Below are 21,819 nucleotides of genomic sequence, written 5' to 3' on the forward strand. Positions count from 1 at the left end.
ACAGCGTGAGGTGACACCCCAGGAGTGCACCCACAAACACCCAGCCCTCCCCATGCCCAGCACCAGCCACAAGGGCTGGAAAGACAGCCAGAAAAGACAAAGTTTGCCATTTTAAATGAACTGCAAAATTTATTACAGTGGTTTGCTCCTGACAGGGAAGTTGGTAACCTTCTGCCTGGGAAGGAAGGGGGAGGAGTGGGGAAGGGCAGGGATGAGAGGGAGGAAAGGGTGTAAGAGACAGAGAGAGACACTTAAGGACACTTTTCATGTTCTGAAAATAAAACGTCTTTTACCTCCCAAAACATTTTCTCCAGTTAAGTTCACAAAAAGAAGAAGGTGAAACCAAACCACAGACTTCAGGAGGAGAATGCACAAACGTGTTAAAGCAGAGACAAACATGCTCTTTCTTCTGTGTCTAACAAGCTCCACGAACGGCGCGGCTCCGGCCTCTGTGGCTCCTCAAGGCACCGGCTCTGCAGGGCTGCACCGGCCCCTGGGCTCCAGGACAGCCCTGGGACAGCCCTGGGGACAGCCCTGGGGACAGCCCTGGGGACAGCCCTGAGCAGCCCCAGCCATGCTGCAGCACCCCCAGGGCTGGGGGGCTGTGGGGCAGGGGCTGTGCAGCCCCAGGGGTGGGGCAGAGGGGAGAGCACGGCTGAGACCGAGAGAAAGCAACAGTGAGAGTCCAGCACAGCCCAGTTTGGGGGCTTGAGACCCCCAGTGCCCCCAGTCCTGTCTGTGAGCCCCAGTCCCACCATGGGAGAGGGACAGAGAGCTCTTTGCCTGTGGCTTTGGCACAGCGTTTGCTGTCCCCTGGGGACGTGGCAGAGCAAGGGAGGGGGCCAGGAGGCCCAGCATGAAGTGCAGGTCAATCCTTACTCCTCCTTACCCACTCACTCAGCAGATAAATGCAGGGGGGCACTGCAGAGCTCCCCAGGTTTCCCCAAGATCCTGAGCACATGCTGGAGCTTGCACCTCCCTCGTGCCTGGCTGCTCTGCCACCATGCCTGTGGGCAGGACTGAGCTCTGGGCACTGTGCTCTGGGCACTGTGGCTGCCACAGAGCTGCTGCCTCCAGCACCAGCAGGCACAGGAAAATGCACCTCAGCTGAGGATTCAGCCCTGCCCAGCCCTGCCTGCCCTGTCTTGGCCAGGGCAGCTTCAGGACAGAGCTGGCAGCAATTGGGACCTGGCATCTGCCCCTTGGGGTCCTGGCACTGCTGCATGGGGCCGACACCTCCAGCCCAGCCCCTGCTTTCTGTGTGGATTTCCTGCAGGAATCCACCACCTCTGTGTGGTCCCTGGTGCCTGGAGACACCTCAGCTGCCATAAAAGCACAGCCTGGAGGGGTTTCACCTCCCCTCTCCCCTGCCCTGTGCACGAGGGGCCCTGAGACATGGGCAGGGTCAGGGAGGGATGGCAGCAGCCAAGGAACAGCTGGTGGGGGCAGCAGGAGAGGAGCAGAAATAGGAGAAGAACCAGGACAGGCTTTCCCCTTCCTTGGTGCCGCTGAGCCGGGCTGGCAAGGGACAGGTTTGGGCACCAGGTGTGCCAGCAGGGCAGTGCCAAGCCACGGCCCCGCAGCCTCCACTGTCCTTGCCGTGTAGGGAACCTGCTGGGGCGTTTCCAATAGCAGAGGTTAAACAGCATCACTGAGGAAGGCAGGGTGGAGGGCACTGCCAGCCCGGGCACCGGCCCTGCCCTGCTGGAGGCACTGCTCCTGCTGGTGCCGCTCAAGTCCGCTTGGCGTGCAGCATCTCGATGAGCAGGTTGTTGCAGGGCACCTCCCCGCTGAGGTGCTTGTGGTACAGGTACTCCTCGGCCTGCAGGCTCAGCGCCCGCACCTCGGCCAGCCAGAGCAGCAGCTGGCGGAACTTGTCCGTGGAGTGGGGGTAGTGGCACACCGTGTACTCCAGCAGCGCCGCGTTGGCCTTCTCCTGAGCGTCCTTGGCCAGAGGGTGGTTCTCCAGGTACTTCACGTCTGCAGGGGGGAGGATGGGCGTGAAATGGGGCCAGACTCACGGCTCTGCCCCCTCTGTGGCACACTGTGCTGGGTGAGCCAGGAGGGACCCACTGGGACTGCTGGGTCAGGGTCCCTCATGCGTGAAAACTCAGTGCAGGAGGGGTTCCACACCCCGTCCCTACCCAGCCACGGGCTCTCCATCCCTGCCCTAGTGCCCAGGTCTGCCCTGATGCTGAGGACAGGTTCCAAACCCTGCCCTCCCTGCCCAGGAAGCTGCCAAGCCAGAAGGTGTTGCCAGCTGTGCCAACACGCTGGGAGTCGCTGCCGTCAGCCCTCTTTAATTCCTGAAGGTCGAGGAGGCGGCTGAATTAATTCCCTGATAAACCTGGTCTTTCCAATGTGGCAACCAGGCTCACCAGCCTGGAAACCCTAATCCTCCACGCCTCGCCAGGGCCACAGCAGCTTCCCATAATCCTGCTGCCAGCTCGGGTGCCAGCAGGGCAGTGAGAGCTCAGCAGGCAGCACGCCGAGGTGCAGGCAGGGTCATCGTCCCTGCACGCAGATTTTGGTGGCTTTGGGAACCAGTGCTGGGCACTGCCCCACCACCACCTGCAGCTGCACCCAGCCAAGGTCCCACACACCTGCCCAGCAGGGACCCCATGGACCCCGGCACGGGCCATGCAGGGCAGGTGGATTTGGTGGATTCACTGTGCAGGACGAGGTGCTCGGGAGCGCTGCCTCGGGCACAGCCCCTCTGGCTGTGCTGCACACAGACCCCCATGTGCCAAATTCCCACTCAGCGGCTGCAAACGGGGAAGTCTGGGCTCAGGGTCTGGCCAAGCAGCCGGGAATTTGGGGCTCCGTGAAGGGTCGTGGCACCAAAGCTGCTGCAGCCCAGGCGGGGGCAGAGCAGGGGCAGAGGGGAGGCCGGGGGGCTGCAGGGAGGGGAGGCACAGCACAGCCGGGGCTGTGAGCCCCCAGGAGCCCAGCCTCGGGCCGTGCCCATGGCCACGGGCACTGCGGGGGCAGCCACAAAGGGCACGGGTTGTGCCAAGATGCAGGGGATCAGATCACCCTTCCCTTTTCACTCTGACAGCGCATTTGCTCCTATTGTCTCCTGCTACCCGGGTTGTTGTTATGAAATCTCTTTATCTGCATAAGGTTATTGTGCATGTCATTAAAAAAAAGAAGTTATATTGATAAATGTCAAATCTATCCCCTGAGTTGGCTCAACAATAGCTAGTTCTACTCGATGAACTCACCTGGTTCTCTGAAAGACCCTATTCACTGTTTAATTGAATATTTGAATAATCTTTTCATTCCTGCAAGGAATAAAGAATGTTGTCCAAATAACATTGACTCACTTCATTTAGAGACACTGCAGCAGTTGCAAAGACTGTCCTGTGACAAAGCCTCCCATCACACATACAGATATGCCTGGGATTATTTCTATGCCCTCAAGTGTTCTTCCTATTCACAGCTCCTTTTGTTTGGGAGAAGCTGCTGATAAATTGCAAACGCTTAAGGGAATGTGGGCTATAAAAGCCTCTCTTCCTCCCCTCCCCAAGAGTAGCTGCTTCATGAATGTAAGTCATGAAATCGAATGATAGGTCAATCCATTAAGGCTCTATTAAGCCCTTCTGTAGAACAAAGCTAACCTGTGCCGTCCTCATAAATATTGCTATTTTGAGAAGCCCTAATTTTAATTAAATCTCTTTACCTGCTCAGGAGAGAAATCTATTTAGAACTCAAATGGCAGCTCTTGTGAACAGGGCTTGGCTTTGACTGTGCTGTGGCAGAGTGGTAAATGTGGAAATTCTCTTGTTAAAGGCAATTACATCCTGCACATAATACACAATCCCGTCCTCTACAGCTGAGCCTACGAGGGGCAAATTACTCCAAGTGAGCTCTGCAATATGGAGAGAAAAAGTTGCATTTGGGGCAAAACGATGTGTGGGAAAACACAGCTCTTGGATTCCACGCGCTCCCTGGAAGCCGCTGCTCTGGGGAAGCCATCGGGGGGACACCGCTCTGCTCGCTGTGCCGTGCCGTGCCGTGCCGTGCCAGGACACGGGGACCGGGCAGCAGCGGGCGCTGGGCCCGCGGGGCAGCAGCCGGGGAAGGTCCCGGCTCGGGGTGCGGCCCCCCCGGCTCGCTCATTTCCCAGCCCGGGCACTGTTTGTGCCGCGCTTATCGCTGCTTCAGCCGCGAGTTATCGCCTCGCGTCTCTGCCTTGCTAAACAGCCCCGGAGCAAGGGAAAGCTGAGGGAGGAGATGTGCAGGTGCAGACGGGACAGCAGCGCGGCTCCCACCGCTGGTCCCTGCACGGGACCCCGCGGGGGAAGAAGGGCAAGCACAGAGCCAAGGGACCGGGACAGGGACAGGGATGGGGATGGGGACAGGGATGGGGATGGGGACGGGGATGGGGATGTTGATGGGGATGGACACAGGTCTGCCACGGACGGGCTCTTCATGCCATCCCCAGCGCTCGGCTGACGGGGGATCCCGGGCAGGAGCGGGCTGTGCCGCCCCAGGCGCGTTTCGGGCTCTGGCAGCAGCGCCCGCGGCTCCGGGGTTATTTTGTCTGGGCGAGGTGGGAGGCGTGAGCTGAGCCCGACGGCCGGCTCGGGCCGGGTTCAGCTAATCGGGGGCGCGGAGCCGAGCCCAGCGGCCCCGGGCAGTCTGACGCAAACCCGCAGATAGGGCCGGCCCGCCGTGTCAACATGCGTGTTTTCCCGAGCTCTATCAGCGCTTGTGTCCCTGCCCGCTGCCATGGGCCAGGCACCAAACAGGCCAGGCGGGGTGACAGAGTCCCTGCAGCTGGAGCCGAGCCCGGCCGCAGGGGACACTGCTGTGTCCCGGGACAAGAAGGGGACAGGCAGGTGCTGTCGCTCGTGGCTCCTCGCCCAAAGCCCCGTTGTCGCACAGCCGGACCGGGCTGGGTGTGTCCCCAGCCGTGCCCCCGCAGCCGCTGCCCTCGCCCCAGAGCCCCCCGGCTGCACTCACCGAGGCTGAAGAGGATGAGGAACTTGAGGCAGACGAACTCGTGCCGGTCCACCTGGAGCGAGTGCAAGTGCAGGACGAGCTCCTGCGCCCGCAGCACCAGCGTGTGGAGGATGGAGCCGGCCTGGGCTGCGATGGCAGACATGTCCACCTGCCAGCACAGCGTGCCATCAGCTTTGGCACCCCAGCACAGCCTGCTGCAGGGCTCCTCGCCTGGGCCGGGAGCTGGGTCCAGCCCCGGGCACTGGCTGAGGAGTAGGGGTGTCAAAAAAAGGCTGATGGGTGAAATGGGAGCACCATCTAAAACGGGGGCTGGAACTGTAGGCACCACATCTCCAAAAGCCACCTCCTCCCATCCCACTGCTGACAGCACAGGTGGGGCTGCTGGTCTTCCTTAAGAAACATTATTCTCCAGATCCAGGAGCTGTGTGGCGGGATGGGACAGGATGGGACAGGATGGGACAGGATGGGACTGGATGGGACAGGATGGGACCTTCTGCACAAGCAGACCCAGAGTGTCACAACACCACCTGCCTGCCCTATGCCAAGTTGGCCACACTGGCACAAAAGAAAGAAAGAAGTGACCCCATTCCCCCATGCAGCCCCTGCCCGTCCCCACTGCCCCTCCACAGCACCACCACAGTGCCAGGGGCTGTTTCTCACCTCCTGGCCAGTGACCAGCAGCACGCTGTGCTCCTTGCCGTGCTGCAGCTGCCGGTAGATGTGGTCAAACACCAGCAGCTCGCTCCAGCAGTTCTGCAGCAGCTTCATCTGGTCACCCACCTGAAAGAGAGCGGGAACACAGGGCTGACACCCACCGTGCTGCAGTGCACAGCACCCACCCTGTGCTGGCAGGCATCCCATGGGAGGGGGCATCCCCTGGGGTGGGCATGGAGAGCTGGAGCTGCAGCCCAGAAAGGGGGACCCCGGGCAGGTGGCTTTGCAGAGCTGGCTTCAAAGCAGCTCAACATGTTTCAGTGGCACTTGCTGGCTCTTATCAGCACGGGTCTTCCCCCAGCAGGCACAACCTCCTCAAATCACAGAGAAATTTTAACAAAATGCCTGCGGGAGGGACACGCGGTGGCTGCACAAAGGGCCTGTGTGTCCAGACAGCCCCTCTGGATACTTTAAAACGAAAGAAGACAGTGCCCATCCCACTCCCTGGCCAGGAGGGCAGGCTGGGGGGCAGCAGGGCGTGGGGGAGCTGCCAGGCGTGGGACATCGCTGTGCCCTGCAGCTGCCAGCCCAGCCCTGCCCACGCACCAACGCACGCACTGGTGACCACGTGCACATGTGCCGCTGTGTGTGTGCCCCGAGGAGCACCTGGGACTGTCCCTGAGAGGGACACCGCCTGGAAGGGTCCCCAAAGTCTCACAGGGCACTGGGACTGCAGGAGCAGCAGTGATGGTGGGGTGAGCTGCCAGAGCCAGCAGCTGCATTTGGAAGAACTAAAAGCCCCGGAGGTGAGGCAGGATGCAGGGCACGCTGCCTTCCCCGCTGTCCTGCCAAGAAACACCACGGGTCACCAGCTTCATCCCCTCAGCACTGCCCTCCACTGAGCCCCAGCTCCTTCCCACGAAGAGCTGAGCTCCTGCCCTGCCTGGGCTCCCCTCGGCTGCGGGGCCAGAGGAGGGAAAGGGTTGGGATGACAGCACTGCCTCCACCACCGCCCCAGGAGCAGATCCAGTGCCAGCAGCCGAGCTCTGCAGGCCATTGTGCTCCCCGTTAATAGAGGGAAGACAGATGCAGCATCACAGGGCTGGATAATGCCCTCGTTCTGCTGAAGAGGCTGCAATAAACCCGTGCTGGGAGATTGCAAAAGGAATAGAAGCCAGATGAGAAAGAGCTTTATGGTCTCAGAGCCGGCGCTCCCCGCGAGCCGCTGGGTTTGTCTCTGGAGGGTGGTGGGAGGCCAGAGCTGGGCATGGGGCAGGGCAGGGAACGAGGTGGGGTGGGAAGGCAGTGATGGTGGCTGGGCTGTGGCACTGCTCCTGCCCACCTGTGGGGCTGTGGGCACTGTGACTGGGCTGTGGCACTGTGACTGGGCTGTGGGCACCCCTCCTGCCCACCTGCAGGACCACCCCTCATCCCCCAGCCAGTGCAGCAGCTGCCGTTCATGGCCCAGCACTTCAGGGCATGAGACTCCTGGTCAGCTGCTGGACCAAACCCTGGGGAAGAGCTCATTGTGCACTGAAGTAAAATGGAGATTTTTGCAGCCCTGGTGCCCCCTGCCAGGAGGCCAGTGACCGGCTGTGGTGTGGCCAGCCCAGGCAGGGACAGGGGGCCAGCCCGAGCAGGGACAGGGGGCCAGCCCGAGCAGGGACATGGGGCCAGCCTGAGCAGGGACAGGGGGCCAGTCTGAGCAGGGACAGGGGGCCAGTCTGAGCAGGGACATGGGGCCAGTCTGAGCAGGGACATGGGGCCAGCCCGAGCAGGGACAGGGGGCCAGCCCAGCTGCCGACCCCGGCCGGTGCCGAGCGCCTCCGCTCTGGCTCAGTCAGGGCGTTGTTTTGGAAGTTCTTTCCTGTGCCTCATTCCTGAGCGGGATGAGCTCCAGAAGAGACAGACAGAAGGTTTTGCCTTGAAAACAGTTTTTAAAAAATTAGGTTTTCCAAAGGAAGCGCCTCAACAATTTTGAAATCTTATTTTCTTCCTTTAAAAATTGCCAATCAGCTTCTCCCACACTCTGAGGGGTGTTGTGTCCCTCCCTGCAGCCCCTCAGCAGCACATTTCACCCTCCGTGCCTGCTGCAGGGCTGTTCCTTTGCCAGCACGCTCCGAGGGCCGCGGTGCTTCCTGGGAACGTCGCAGTGCACCAGAGCCACATGGCCATGGCACGGGGGAATGTGCTGGGGACACGATGGGGTGGCCTGGGGGCTCCATGGGCCAGTCAGAGCTGGCTGGGGTCCTGGAGTTGTCCCCAGCACCAAGCAGGGTGTCCCGTGGCCGGGCTGGGTGGCAGGGGCAGCCCCCAGGGCTCTGCTCTGGCACTGAGCTCAGGGGGCTGCAGGGGGCTCGAGCTGGGGGTCCTGGGTGCACCCCGCCCTGGCAGGGCCTGGAGGAGCAGGGGGCTGCTAATGGAGGGCACTCAGAGGCAATCAATCCTCCCAGCCAGGCAGCAGCACACACGCTCGCCGCCGTTAAAAGTTAAGCAAAGGATCTTCCTCTTTTAATGTCAAGGCTTTTCCTCTGAGTGCTTTATCAAAGGCCTGATGCAAGCTGTCTTTGAGAGGCAATCCTTATCTTTTTTTTGAAGCGAGCATTTAACCCATTGACAAAACATGTGGTGAAACCCTCCCCACCCTGGAAGAGCAATCCCTGATGGGCTGCAACCCACAGAAAATGCAGTTCTCTGTGGGAAAGGGGAGGCAGGGCATGCAGAGGCAGGGATGGCGCTGCCCAGGAACGGGAATGCAGGACCTGCATGTAATTTTAAATCTTCTGAAACCTTCCCCGTGGGTTCACAGGGTGAGGGAGCCCCTGCAAGTGTTGGGGCTCCCCACCATGCCCAGGCCATACAGGGATGGCACAGTCCCACAGTGCTCACTGCTCCCTGCACAGCTGGTCCAGGGCAGCCCCAGCCTGGGTACCACTGCCTTGGGAAGGAAAATGACCCACCAGGAGCCCTTCTTTGGCAGGAAGCCCTGAGCTGGTGCCAGGACATCCATGCCCAGCCACAGGCCCAAGCAGCAGTAGGATTCCCCCAGCCTGTCCCCACCACGCAGGTGCCCTCCGAGCCTCCTCCCAGATCTCAGGTGCAGGATTTGCCCCACAGCCCTCTGGCAGGTGTGTGGCACACGCCAGCATCCCGAGCAGCCCCAGCAGTCCCTGAGGGCAAGCAGGACCCATCACCTTGGCTACTGAGAAGTGTGAAAGTGGATTGGTGTCCACCAGCCACCCGCAATGGAACACCCACACCCGCCCGAGGTGTTCATGGGCAGTGCAGTCCCCACCACCACGGGGTGCATCTTAGAGCAAACAACATCAACACCAGCGTGGCTGGGCCAGGATCCCCTCTCCCTGCTGGCCCCCAGGCTGCTGCAGCCCTGCCTGTGTGGCACCACGGCTCTGCAGGCAGGGCTGTGCTGCCCGGGGTGCCACAGGCAGGGCAGTGTCACATTTCCCCCAGTGCATGGGATGCTAAACATTGCTGCAGCATCCACCACCAGAAGGAGATTTTAAATCTGCCAAAAGAGCTCTGGCCATTGGCCAAGAGATGGGGTCAAGATGACCCACATGTTAAAGGCAGAGGAGCAATTGACTGCAAATAGGCTTTGTCGTGGCTCTGGGATCTCTAAGCACAGCTGAGGGAGAGCAGCCCCTCAGACAGACCCAGTGACCACGGGGACCCCTGGGTCTGTGGGAACAGTGCTGCCCTCAGCGTGCCCCCCATCCCTGGAGCTTGCCTGTGGGTGCAGGGTGGTTTGCCCCAGGCCCTTGGCACAGAAGGGCTGAGGAAGGGGTCGGCACCATCCCACCACCCTGCGGCTGCACCGTGCAGGGACCCACTGCACACCCAGCCCAGCCTGGCCTTCGGGCTGAAACCGTGGCCATTTGTTTAACATTCCTGGCTGCTCATCCCAATCTAAAGGTCACTGCAACCCCGTGTTCACGATATTGATATGTAGGTATGGCAGTGACACCTATATAAACCAGGCTGTGCAAGACACGTGTGCATAAACCTCACCAAAAGCAGACACAATGTGAGCGTGCAAAAGCGCCCGCGTGCGTGCACACCCCTCTGTCTGTCTCTCCATATACATATAAAAAAATTACATCTGAAAGGACAAAGTTGCCTGAGACTCACAACCCAACAAAATATATTTCACCCCCGGCCTATATTTTTCTTCCTGAAAAGATGCTGCAAATCTTCCCTCAGTCCTGACACATCTCATCTCGACTCAGTTAAAGTTCGTATTTATGGGCGTCAGCGCTGACCTCTCCCACCTCCGCCCGCCGGCCCCGCGCCGCGGCTGCCTGCCCGGCCCTCGATAAACAAGCGGGCCCCCAAATCCCCCTCTGCCGAGCAGCGTTATTAGTCTTGCCTCCGAAGGCCAGCGCAGTCCGTAATTCTCCCCCTGGTGACACGAGATGAGCGCCGCGACATCAGTCTCCCGGCGGATTGGCATGGGGACCCTCGTTTGTCAGTGGCAGACTGACAGAATTACTGGCCCTTAAATGAAACGATATATCTGGGAAGTTAAATCTGTTTTCAATCTGACTGCCCCGCGCCTGCGGGCGGACGTGGCGTGTGAGCCGATGTCAAGAGGCCATTAGCCCGTGGCCCCCCTCCTTCCCTGGGAGCAGCGCTGGAGCCAGGGGGGCTCTCCCCGGTGTCACCCAGCCCAGCCACCCCGCCAGCAGTGTGGAGACAGCAAAGCACCCGTTCTGGCCCTTGGCAGATTGCTAGGGGGGAATGGGAATGGGAATGGGCATGGGAATGGGAATGGGAATGGGAATGGGAATGGGAATGGGAATGGGAACGGGAATGGGAATGGGAGTGGGAACAAGACTGGCCAGCTCCAGGGGAAACTGCTCACACTCTCCCTGGGCAGGCACCAAAGGCTCGTCCTAAGCAGACGTGAGCCAGCAGTTCCCCATACTCCTGAAGATTTGCTCCTTCCTCTCCAGGCTCCCCGTGAGGCCCCAGGGAGAAGCCAGGGCTCTGCTAACAGCCCTGTGGAAGGAGCGTGGCAGTGCTGGACAAGGCAGGGCAATCTGTGATGGGGCAATTGTCACACCTCCCCTTCTCACCTGCCTGCTCCTCCTCCCATGTGCCAGCCTGGCACGATGCCCTGGAGTGGTGCCCCAGCACGGTGCCTTTCCAGCCTGCATCCCTGCACTGGCCTCAGCCTTCCCTGCCGGGCTGGGGACCCTCACCTTCCCAGGGGAGGGAGAGGGCTGCTGGCAGCCCTGCCCTGAGGAGCCCCGGGCCCCCGGTGCCATCGATCCTGGAGATTGCGGCGTTGCTCGGCGCTGCCTTTAGGGCAGAGCCATAAACCCTCGCTAGCAGGAGTTCATTTACCGCCCCAGCGGCCGTTCCCGTTTATGTGCCCGGCAGCAGCAGGAATGGGGATTCCAGTCCCCAGACCCGCTCCTGCTTCCCCCTGGCTGCTCTCCCATGCCTGAGGAAAAGCCTCTGGCCTGGGCAGGGAGGGTGGGAGTGTGGGGTGGGCAGGGCAGCCCCAGGCAGGGGCACCGAGGACAGCAGGCACTCTGCCCTGTGCGGGGGCTCGGAGCTGCCCGGGGCTCTGTGCCCAGGAGGGAGCCAAGGATGGCCATGCCTCGTTCTCCCTCTCCCACTGGAGCCAGGTGGGCTGTGGGTCCTGCAGCCCCCAGCCCTGGGAGATGCTGGGAATGCACCCCACAATCACCACGTGGACAAGGGAAAAACCTGACCCCAGGCTGGCAGCGAGGGATGTGGGCACGTGCTGAGCAGCAAACCTCTGCTCTGAGCACAGCATGGCACGTGCCCTGCTCCCAGCAGGACGCTGGTAGCTGTGCCCAGGTGAGGCCTGTGGCACTGCCATCCCCCCCAGAGTCCCACGGCAGGAGGAGCACACGCCAGCACCGATTCACACAGGAACAGCCTATTTTGGTGGCACAATCACGCTGACAATGGAGCTACAAGGCTACACAGCTATACAGCTGGGAACTGAATTTACACTGTTTACAATATCTCCTGCAAAACAACAACCACCCTGTTCCCAAAATCCAGGCTGGACACTGATATGATTGAAACAAGCCCAACCCACCCCCACAATGCCGTTTCCTGACACTGTTCTGAACGATGGGGGCTATTTTGAGCCACAAGGCTCGGCCACACTCAGCCCCATGGCACCCATGGCACAGGGAAGAGCCTGGTCCTGTCCTACAGCACAGTCCCACTGGAAGAAGGTGATTTTGGCCAGAGCCAGGCAGCACAATCTCATGCTGGAAACACGAGAAAGCACCTGAGTCTCATCACAGCTGCCCCAGGATGTTGCTCTCTGGGTTTTGGCCATGTTGCAAAATTTTCTCTCCTATTTTTGCACCAGTTTGGGTCAGCCCAGAACACGAACAGAAAATTTCTGAAAACTTGGCAAGGTGTGCAGGATGGCAGAATCTGCTCCAGCCCTGCTCAGCCTCCCCTGGCCGCAGTAAATGTTCAGGGCCATTTGCTGGAGGGGATGTCTTGGCAGGATGGAGGTCAGCTCCGTGTCCCCCAGGCGGGCACACCCGTGGGCTGCTGGCAGCAGACAGGGCTCTGGAGCAGGCTCGGGCTGCCCCTGCTGCCTGGTGCTAATAGGACCCACCTGACCACATCGATTTTCCTCCTAAAGGCAGGGGAGAGAATTGTCTCAACTATAATTCCTCAACGTTACATTTTTCAATTATGTCTCGAGCTTGACACCACAGTCACTCTGCCGGCGATTGCCTCAACACCTGCCCCCGCCGTGATGAATCTGAAACCATTAGCCCCCCACGGCACTGGGGATGCTCCGGCAGCGCAGCCGGGCCTGGCCCCTCCAGCCCTGCAGGAGCTGGGAGCAGGACAGGCACGTGGCAGCAGGTCTGCAGTGCCAGCCCCAGCCTTGTGCCCACGGTGTTTCCCCATCCTCACAACGTTTCACCCTCGATCCTGCCCACAGCCACGTCCCATCCTCACACCACAGCAACCCCAATCCTGCCCGTCCCCCATTGTCCCCCCAGAGCAGCGCCCATCCCTCTGGCAGGTCCTACCTCCAGCTCCTTGAAGAAGATGCAGCTCCGTGCCCACTCCACGATGGAGAAGAGGGTCTGGTCGGCCATCTTGCACATGAGGCCGAAGGTGCTGAGCTTCTCGTGCCGGCCTTTGCCCTGCTCCTGCTGCAGGCAGGACAGGATCCGCGCCTTCACCTGGGCCTCGTCGGGCTCCAGCTGCAGCAGCTTCAGGATGACCTCGGGGATGTCGGGGGGCGAGCTGCTGGGGTAGGTCTCTGGGTACACATAGGCAGGCACGGCCTCGTGGGCGTTTGAGTAGTGGTCGGGGTACTCGGACTTGATGGTGCGGCTGGGGAAGGAGGGGTAGTGGTAGCCGGGCAGCGGCGCGTGGCCGGGCACGGCCATGCCCAGCGAGGGCGTCCCGTAGGGGCTGCGCTCGTAATCCACGGGCGTCAGGGCGGCCGGGTTGGGCGGCAGGGTCTTGGACATGGCGTGGATGCTGTGGATGGTGGAGGACAGGCTGTAGTCGCTCTGCACCGGGGACATGATCTGAGGCACGGTCTCCAGCTTGAAGCCGTTGGCTCGGATCAGAGCTTTCTTCTGCTGCTTTAAGGCACGGTCCCGCTTGTACATGGGTCCAAACTTGTTCCTCCCTCCTCGCATCCGGTCTGCACGGACAGCTGGGGACAGACAGAGGGCAGAGACTGCACTGAACCCACATGGAGAGAGACCAGGGCTTCCATAGGACACAGAGGAAATGCTGGGGGACATGACTTAGTGACAAAAAGGGTTTGGGGGGCAAACCTTCCCAGAAAGCAGTCATTGTCAACCTCAGAGCCTCTGGGGACTGCAGGAAAGGAAGAGACCTTTGGCTTTCACTACAAAACAAGCTGGGGGAAAAAATCTTTCATTCCCTGTGAGTTGAGGGGACAGCCCTTGAAGACCGAGCAGAGGGGGGGATTTCACACTCTAGTTTTAACAACCTGTGTCACTGGACCAGCCCTGGGATTTCTTTGTCCCTGCAGAGCCCCCTCAGGACCCTGGCTCCCTCCATCCAGGCTGGATGTGCTACTCCTCAGCAGATCTCTGCCCCTTTGTAGGGCAGCACGGCTGGCAGGTCTCAGTGGATGTGTTTCACCCCACCACCCCCAGGCAGGAGGCTGCCAGCCCTGGGGGTACCAGCCCTGGGGTACCAGCCCTGGGGGTGCCAGCCCTGGGGGTAGCAGCCCTGGCGAGGGCTCTGCTGGAGCATCCCTCTGGCAGAGTCCCTGTGACGGCTGCGGCAAAGCAGATGTTCCCACCACCAAACCAACAACCCCGGGGATCTGCCGACATGCAAGGGGGCCGGCTCTTCTCCGGGAAGGAGCCTGTCCTGCTGCAGTGCCTCGCCCTGCTCGGGGGCTGCTGCCCGGGCATCCCCTCGGAACAGCCTCAGATCGCTGCAGGCAGGAGCGGGGCTGGAGGAGCGCGCCGGCGAGAGCAGCCCGCAGAGAGCATCAAAGGCAAAACCCCTCCGCTGTCTCGTGTTCCAGCGGGTCTTGCTTTGCCTCTCAGCTGTTACCTCTGCCTTTCTTTCGCCTACTTATCCTGGGGCTCACAGCCAGCCCCCCCGGAGAGCTGGAGCACCTCCCCAGCGCTCCCAAGGCAGGCTGGAAAGGCGGGAGGGTGGCCGGGAGCAGCAGCATTTCCAGGACGAGCAGGAATGCGCTCCCAGGAGAGCCGCCCTGGCTTCCTCCCTCATTCCTTATTCATGAAAACAGCATCTCGCAGGGAGCGGGCTGCCAGCGGCAGCCTCTGAAGAGAGGGGTGCTGTGGCCCCGCTGCCCAGAGCCGGCCCGCGGCCCTCAGGCAGCAGAGCTGTCCCGGGGCAGCTCCCGACTCGGCTCCGAGGGAGGCGGCCACACAGGCGTGTGCACACCGCAGCCGGGTCCCGCACGGGCAGACAGGCTGGCAGCCCGAGCTGGCACACGCAGGTCTGGCAGCCCTGGCCACAAACCCCAGAGCGCACCAAAAACCAAACCTCACACCCGCTGGACGTTATCGCTGCTCGAGGTCGGGCACAGGGACGCCCAGGGATCACATCCCAAAGCAAACCCCTGTGACCCTGGGCAAGGGTGCACGGGCAGAGACCCCCCCCTAGGGCTGCCTGCACTCCCACACAGCGAGAGGGGCTCGCAGTCTGCTCTCACAAGCCCTCCAGAGGCAACTGCACACACCTCCTCCCCTCTCCCAGCTAGGACACAAAGGGAGAAAATGTCTTTAATTCCCTCCTTCTCTGCTTCTCCTGCCATTTGTGCTACACTTGGGATTGGGAACAACTTGCCATTTGCTGTGTCCCAGCTGACAGCCGGGAGGAAGATGATGCATCCTGACCTCCAGGAGAAGGGGGCTCAAGCGGAGCCACCCACGAAGCGCCTGCACCCCCAGCAACAACCCCAAAACCATCTGCAGATGAGCCCCGAGCCACACACCCACGCGGTGGCAGGAGGGGTCTCCAGCACCCTGCAGCCCCCCTTCCCACCTGCACTGCCTTGCCTGCTCCCATCCCAGTGCAGAGCCCTGGCTGGGCAGGCTGCTGGCCAGGCTCTGCCTCCCGTTGGCCACCTTTCTCTGCCTGGGCAGGGACGTGGAAGGTGCCACGGGCAGTGCCCCCAGGGCTGCGGGCAGCCTTCGGCCAGGGCTGTGCTTCTCCTCCCGGGAAATTCCTCTGCCACCTCCCTTCAGACACCTTGAGGAGTGCCTGTGGCAACACTGCTCCCAAAATCAACCACCTTGGGGTTGCTCTGGTGTGGACCTGTAGACTCACCTCCAAAGCATCACCTCAGATGCCTTGCCCAAAAATGCTCGAAGCTGAAAAAGGTGGTCTCTTTTTTTGCTACAAAAGAGAGGGTTCCATGGGAACATCGCCCTCGGCTGGGTGTTTGCCTCGTCTGCCCAGCTCTGCTGAGGAGCAAACAGCAAGAAAACGCACACGAAAAGGCTGTTGGGACAGCTCTGGCACTAAAGCACCTCCACACGTACACGACAAAAACTGCTGGAAAGGGACAAATTGAGACCATGCCTTTTTCTCCCGGGCACCCCAAGCATTGTCCCTGCCTGTCGTAGGGTCTCCAGCCCCTGCCCAGCGCCCAAACCCGATTGCGACATCGATCAAAACGGCCAGAGCATGACCGAGCGATTCAGGGCACCAGTAACTCCAGCCCAGGGAGGAGAGTGGAACTGGGATCTGTTTTGGAAGGCAGCCCACGGCGGGAGTGTGCAGGGGCTGAATTTGCAGCTCGATGTTGTGTCTGCTCCTGCGCTTGTGCTCGCAGGCTCCCAGCCCGCTGCGGGCGAGCGGCAGCCCTGCAGGACACGGAGCACTTTCCGATCAGCCGCGCCGCGTCCCGAGCAGCCAGCCCGGCCCGAGGGGCTCAGCCCGGCCCGAGGGGCTCAGCCCGGCCCCAGGGGCTCAGCCCGGCCCGGCCCGAGGGGCTCAGCCCACTCCCACCGCTGCAAAACGCAAACGATTTCAAGGGCGAAGTGGGGAGGGGGCGGCTGACTCGGGGCTGGGGGGCTCCTCCTGCCTCTGCTTTTGCTCTGCCAACGACCTGTCCCCTCAAATCCATTTCGTTGCCGATGCTGAGCACTGCAGCGCCCGCAGCACGGGCTGTCGGGGCCCGACTCTGATGTCGGGATCCTCTGCGCCGACATCAGAGAGAGGCGGCGGCTGCGGGGCTGGAATCGTCCCCCCGGGGGTCAGAAATCCGTTATACGAAATGTCACCCAGAGGAAAAATATAATTCGCCGTGGGTCTGCCGCAGTTTTATTGCGATCCCAATCATTTTTAACGTTTTTCCTTAAGTCTCGGCTTCTGGAACTATGTGCTTAAGGAAAACAGTAATTTATTTGCTATTTCCCAACCTTCCTGCCAGCAAAAAAAAAAATCCTGGAAAGTTGAAGCCGTAGCAGCAGGAACCCCGGGGAAACAAACAAAATGAAACAAGGCAAAGAAGGAGACAACGCGAAAAAACGATTTTTTTCTTAACTTGGGAGGGAAAAACGGAATCGAAGCGGCGGCGGGACTGACCGGCCCGGGGAGGTGGCGGCGGCGGGGACAGCGCGACCGGTCCCGGCACACGCACAGTCCCCGCACAGTCCCGACCCAGCCCCGGCCCCCGCCGCCCCCCGCCCCGCCGGGCCGTGCCCGGGCCGTGCCTACCTTCCAGGCGCATCCCCACGGTCAGGCACTTCTGGAAGCGGCAGTAGGGGCAGCGCTTGCGCTGGGTCTTGTCGATCTTGCAGCTCTGGCTCTCGGTGCAGGTGTAGTGCTTGTTGTTCTGCACCGTGCGCTTGAAGAAGCCCTGCGGCGGCGGGCGGCGGCGATGCGGTGGGCACCGGCACCGGCATCCCGGCGGCAGCCCCCCGTCCCCGCCGCCCGCCCCGGGCAGCGGCTCCCGCCGCGCTCGGCGCTCCCGTCGCGGCCGCGCTCCCCTCCCGCCACCGGCCGCCGATGCGCCGCTAACGAAAGCGGGCGAGAGGAGCCCCGCGGGCGGCCCCGCTGCCCCGGCCCCCGCAGAGCCCCCTCCCCGCTCCCCGCACAGCCCCGGACCCCTCTTCCCCGTGCAGCGCTCCCCTCACAGCCCCGGCCCCGTTTCCCGGTCCCGTTTCCCGGCCCCGCACGGCCCCGCACGGCCCCGGCTGCGTTTCCCCAGCCCCGCACGGCCCCGGCTCCGCAGCCCCGACCCCGCACAGCCCCGGCCGCTCCTACCTTGCAGCTCTCGCAGGTGAGCAGCCCGTAGTGGTACCCGGAGACCTTGTCCCCGCAGACCGGACACAGCTCGTCCAGGTCCTCATCATAGGAATAGTCCATCCCCTCCAGCGGCCCTGCTGCGGGGCGAGCCGCGCTCAGCGGGACGGGATGGGGAAGGGCACGGACGGCGGCCCCGGCCCCGGCGCTGGGTGCGGACCGGGAGTGGGCGCGGTGGAGACCGAGCGGCAGGTGCGGGAGCCGGAGCTCTTTATAGCGCCTGGAAGAGCATCTCCATGTTGGTGCGGGCTCACGGCCAGCCCCCCGGGGCTGGGGAACCTCCTCTGGGAGAGCGGGCGGCTCGCGGCGGCAGGGACGGGGCGGGGGCGGAGGGACCCGCGGGCCCGGGGAGCGGGGACACCGCGGCCGGGCTGGGCAGCGGCTCGGCCAGGCCTCGGCAGCAGCAGGGATCCCCCCAGGGATCCCCCCAGGGACAGGCAAGGGGCACCGCTCTGCGGGAAGGGGCGCCAGACCCTCCTTGCTCACCCACACCATCTGCGGGGAACAAGTCCCTCAGCCTCTCTGGAGGGTCCAGCCTGAGAGAGGCAGGACCTGCTGAGAGCCAGGAGCCTCAGGGCTGGAGCAAAATTCACCATGTCTGGGCAAGAGCCTGCTCTGCTCGGTGCACAGCCCTGGACCACCAGCTTTGTGAGAAAAAATCACCCCCCAGCCCCTGCCAGCCCAGGGAGAGCTGTGTGGGGAACACTGGGGCAGCTCCTGAAATCTCCTCTGGGGCCAGCACTGAGGAGATGAGTTTGGACCTAGCACTGGCCACCCCACAGGAGCACCCAGTGGTGTCCTGGTCTGCCTGTCAGAAGCAGGTATTGAATCCATGCTTCACAATTAGGATTTTTCTGATGAAATGTTCCACGACGGCAGCAGACCAGCACAGGAGCACCCCGGCTCCTGGCATGTCCTGTTTATCAGGATGCCCCCGGGCCACACACCTCGCCTGGGACTTGGCCATGGGGAGCTCCAGGCTCCAGCTCTGAGCCAGGCACTGGAGCTGAGCCTGTCCTGCAGGGCTGAGCCACCGAGTCAGGGACCCTTTGTGGCTGGTGCAGAGTGTGTCCCAGCATGTCCCAGCAGCTCTGGGTGCCTGGAGCCCCGGCACAGCTGAGGGCTGGGCTGCGGGCAGTGCCCCACAAAGGAAAGGCATTGCTGATGGCCCCACACGGCTGATCCTGCCAGGCTGACCCTGCATGGTTTGTCTTGGAGGGCTCATCCCACAGATCCCATCCCACCCAGCTCACCCCACAGCCCACGGGTGCAGCGGGTAGGAAGCAGTGCTGGCAGGGAGAGCGGCAAGCAGGAAACGGGCTCAGCGGAGCATCACTCCAGAGCCACCAGGAATGGAGCCCGGGCTAAGAATAGCAGCAGAGCGGTCTGCAGTGCGGGCCAGCCGCTGCTCGGCCGGGAAGGAGCTCTCCCACCACCCCAGGGCCCCTCGGCCAGGGCCCCCACAGCCCCCAGGAGCTCCCAGGGGAGTGCCAGGCAGCCTCGGAGCAGGACCTGCCATCCTGGAAAAGGAGCCCGGGAGGGGCTCTGAGTTGGGAGAGCTGAGCAAACACCGCGAGGAACAAAAGCAGCTCGGAGCTGAAGGCTGTGATCCCTGCCAGCGTGGGATGGGGACAGGACACGGGCTCGGCCAGCCCCACGAGTCAAGGGGTCCCGGATGCCTCCCATGCCCGCTCCAGGGTGTGGAGGCTGCCTGGGCAACTCCCATGGGCAACTCCCATGGGCAACTCCCAACCCTTGGGTGACCGGGGACCCCCAGGCACGGCCAGCTGGGCTCCCAGAGCCCCTCAGCAGCCCGATCTGTCCTTTCTGAGCAGCAGCTTGGCCGCGGGGCCAAGGCCATGGTGAGGCCTCGCTCTGCTGCCCGTGCAGAGCCGCCATCCCCACGCCCGCCGAGGGGACGGGACGGGAAGCGGAGGCCCACACACGACTCCTGCTTCCTCGTCAAGCCCTGCCGCGTCCCCAGCTCCGGCCTCGGCTGCCACCGGGCCGGGGAATGGCGGCGGTGGCCGGGATGGGGGTCGGGGTTCCCCCCACGGACACGTACTCACCGCGAGGCGGCTGCACGGCTGCTGCGCCTGGGGCCGGCGGCTGGGAGAGCCTCGCTGGGCCAGCGGCCAGGAGCTGCCACCCCAGGAGCCTCCGTGGGCTGTGGGTGCCGCTGCCCTGTCCTCGCTGGGCTGGGGGATTTATGGGGACCTGCGTCTCCTGGGAAGGTGTTGGGGCTCTGGCTGCGCACACGCCGCCCCGGGCAGGACACCGGCCAATCTCCTCCCCACGGGGGCCAGGCTCAGCCAGGATGGACCCACTTCGGTGCCTTATTGGCTTCTGGAGCCACGTGACCATGCTGAAAAACATCATAATTAAGCTACAAAACGCTGCCCATAAACTAGCATTAGAAAGTGACAGCGAAGATAAGTGGAACCCCTGCAGCAGATAAGGTGCCCTGGGAGGGAGACCCCGCAGGGAGGTGGGGGGCACCCGAGTGCCCCAGCACCCACGGCCACCCTGATTTATGGCCCAGGGCAGGAGGGAGGCGGCCGAGGGCACGGGGCAGGACACCTCTGGGAGGAACACGAGCTCAGCTCACCCACCCAGCACCGGGGTGCAGCCACGGCCTCCTCGGCCCTCAGAGGTCTCCTCTGCAGGGGAGGACGGGAGGAGACTCCTCACACCCAGGGCCCCACTCCCCGGGCCCTGGGGCTCGCAGTGCCTGTGGCCAGCAGCTCTTCATTTGCCAGAACAGCACTCACAGAAGGCCAGTGCCCCTCCTGGGCCTAGGCAGCCACGCCTTGGCTGTGTTTTTGCCGTGTGTGATTCCTCACCTTTCACTGCCATGCTCGGTCTTGCCCTGAGCAACACAGGAACTGCAATGCCAAGGCAAGAGGCTGCAGGAGAAACCCTCCCATCCTGCCAGAGAGGGGATCTGCTCTCACTGCTGGCCCCGTGCTCTGTCCATCCATCACCACGGTGTCTCCCCACATGTTTGCACAGTGTCCTGCTCTCTGCTTCATCCCACAGTATGACAGCCTTGAGAAGGGGTGGCTGCCTCAAGCCCCACAGCAGCCCAGCCAAGGCTGTGCCACGGCGCTGCTCTGGCCAAGCAGCTGCTGGTGACCAGGGTGGAAGAGCAGGACCGGCAGTCCTGGGCTCAGGGAAAGCTTCGTCCTCTCTGTACCAGCACAGCCCTGACACGGCGTGACAGTGAGGTGCCCTGCAGCGTTCCCATGCACACTGAGGGCAGCAGCGAGCCCCGGGTGCTGAGGGGAGAGGAGTGGGAGTGCGGGCTGCACAGCCCTGCTTGTTTTTTCCTTGCTTTGCAGCTGAAGAGAGGAGAAAAACTAATGAAAACAGAGCTCTGGAAGAAGCGCCAGGCCTGGAGTGGCTTCCGCCCCGATCCCCAGCAATTATCAGCCACATGCCAGATGTTCCGATGCGATGCCAATGTCAGAGAAAATAAATCTGTGTCAGGTTCAAGGTCCCTGCCGGGCCGGCACACAGCGGCTCGCGGCTCAGCGCCGCGCGAGGCGGGACGGGGCTGCGGGCCGGCCGCGGCCGCTTCCTCCTGCCAGGCATTGTTCCCCTGGGAAGCCCCGGCCTCACACCGGCCACTTGCTATTTTTGCAGCAAGGTGCTTTCGGGGGTAAATACGTCCCTGCCGGCCTTGGGCACTTTCCTCTGCCGGGCCCTGGCCAAGGCTGCGGCCTGGCTCCGCGGTCAGGGCCGGCGCATGGGCCGCGGGCGGCCGGCGGGGCCTGGCCGGCGGGAGGGTGCCTTTCTGAGGGAGGATTTGGGAAGGCTGTGCTGGAGTGGCTGCAGGTAGAGCTGGCTCCCAGCAGCCTTAGGGGTTCCTGGGGACAGCGAGGAGGCACAGATGGTGACATTTTGGAAGCCACAGCAGCCGGGAGGGAAGGATGAGGGGGCCTGGCTTCCAGCAGCATGGGACGTGCTGGAGGGGATGGTCAGGGCTGGGGATAGGCCCCAAAGCTGCTGCCCTGAGCATTGTCCTGGCCATGGGAGAGCACAGCTCTGAGCCCGTGATGGGCCCAAGTGCTGGCACATCTGTCACCAAAGCTCCGCTGTTGGTTTGGAGTCTGCCTGGTCCCATCTCCTTCCCTCACGGCCACGGCGCAGCCGGAGCCCGCGGATCCGCACCACCCGCGGCGGGCTGCGGCGTGCTTTGGCTCCCCGCTGGTGCTTAGCCTTGATGCTCAGCAAAGCATATCTCCTGCTCGGATTTTATCTCCATCCACTCAGCTTATCGGCGCGGGGCAGCCCTCCTGCCTGCGCCACGTTCCCGGAGCGTGCCTGCAGCAGGTGTGGCCAGCACTACTGTTTGCCAAACGCCGCTGCCTGCCCGCAGTC

General features: G+C 62.5%; 1 protein-coding gene across 1 annotated transcript; it reads right to left on the minus strand.

Moving 5' to 3' along the window:
• Positions 1 to 102: 102 nt before the first annotated feature.
• Positions 103 to 19,534, minus strand: NR5A1 (nuclear receptor subfamily 5 group A member 1). Its single transcript, XM_064393654.1, has 7 exons — positions 19,506 to 19,534; positions 17,398 to 17,516; positions 16,849 to 16,990; positions 12,687 to 13,327; positions 5,629 to 5,748; positions 4,969 to 5,116; positions 103 to 1,980 (listed from the first exon to the last, which is right to left on the minus strand). Exons 2-7 carry the CDS (start codon positions 17,497 to 17,499, stop codon positions 1,733 to 1,735), a joined length of 1,401 nt encoding a protein of 466 aa, XP_064249724.1. The 5' UTR covers positions 17,500 to 17,516; positions 19,506 to 19,534; the 3' UTR covers positions 103 to 1,732.
• Positions 19,535 to 21,819: the final 2,285 nt, after the last annotated feature.

The sequence above is a fragment of the Passer domesticus genome, chromosome 18 (assembly GCF_036417665.1).
Source record: "Passer domesticus isolate bPasDom1 chromosome 18, bPasDom1.hap1, whole genome shotgun sequence".
Classification (NCBI taxonomy): Eukaryota; Metazoa; Chordata; class Aves; order Passeriformes; family Passeridae; genus Passer; species Passer domesticus.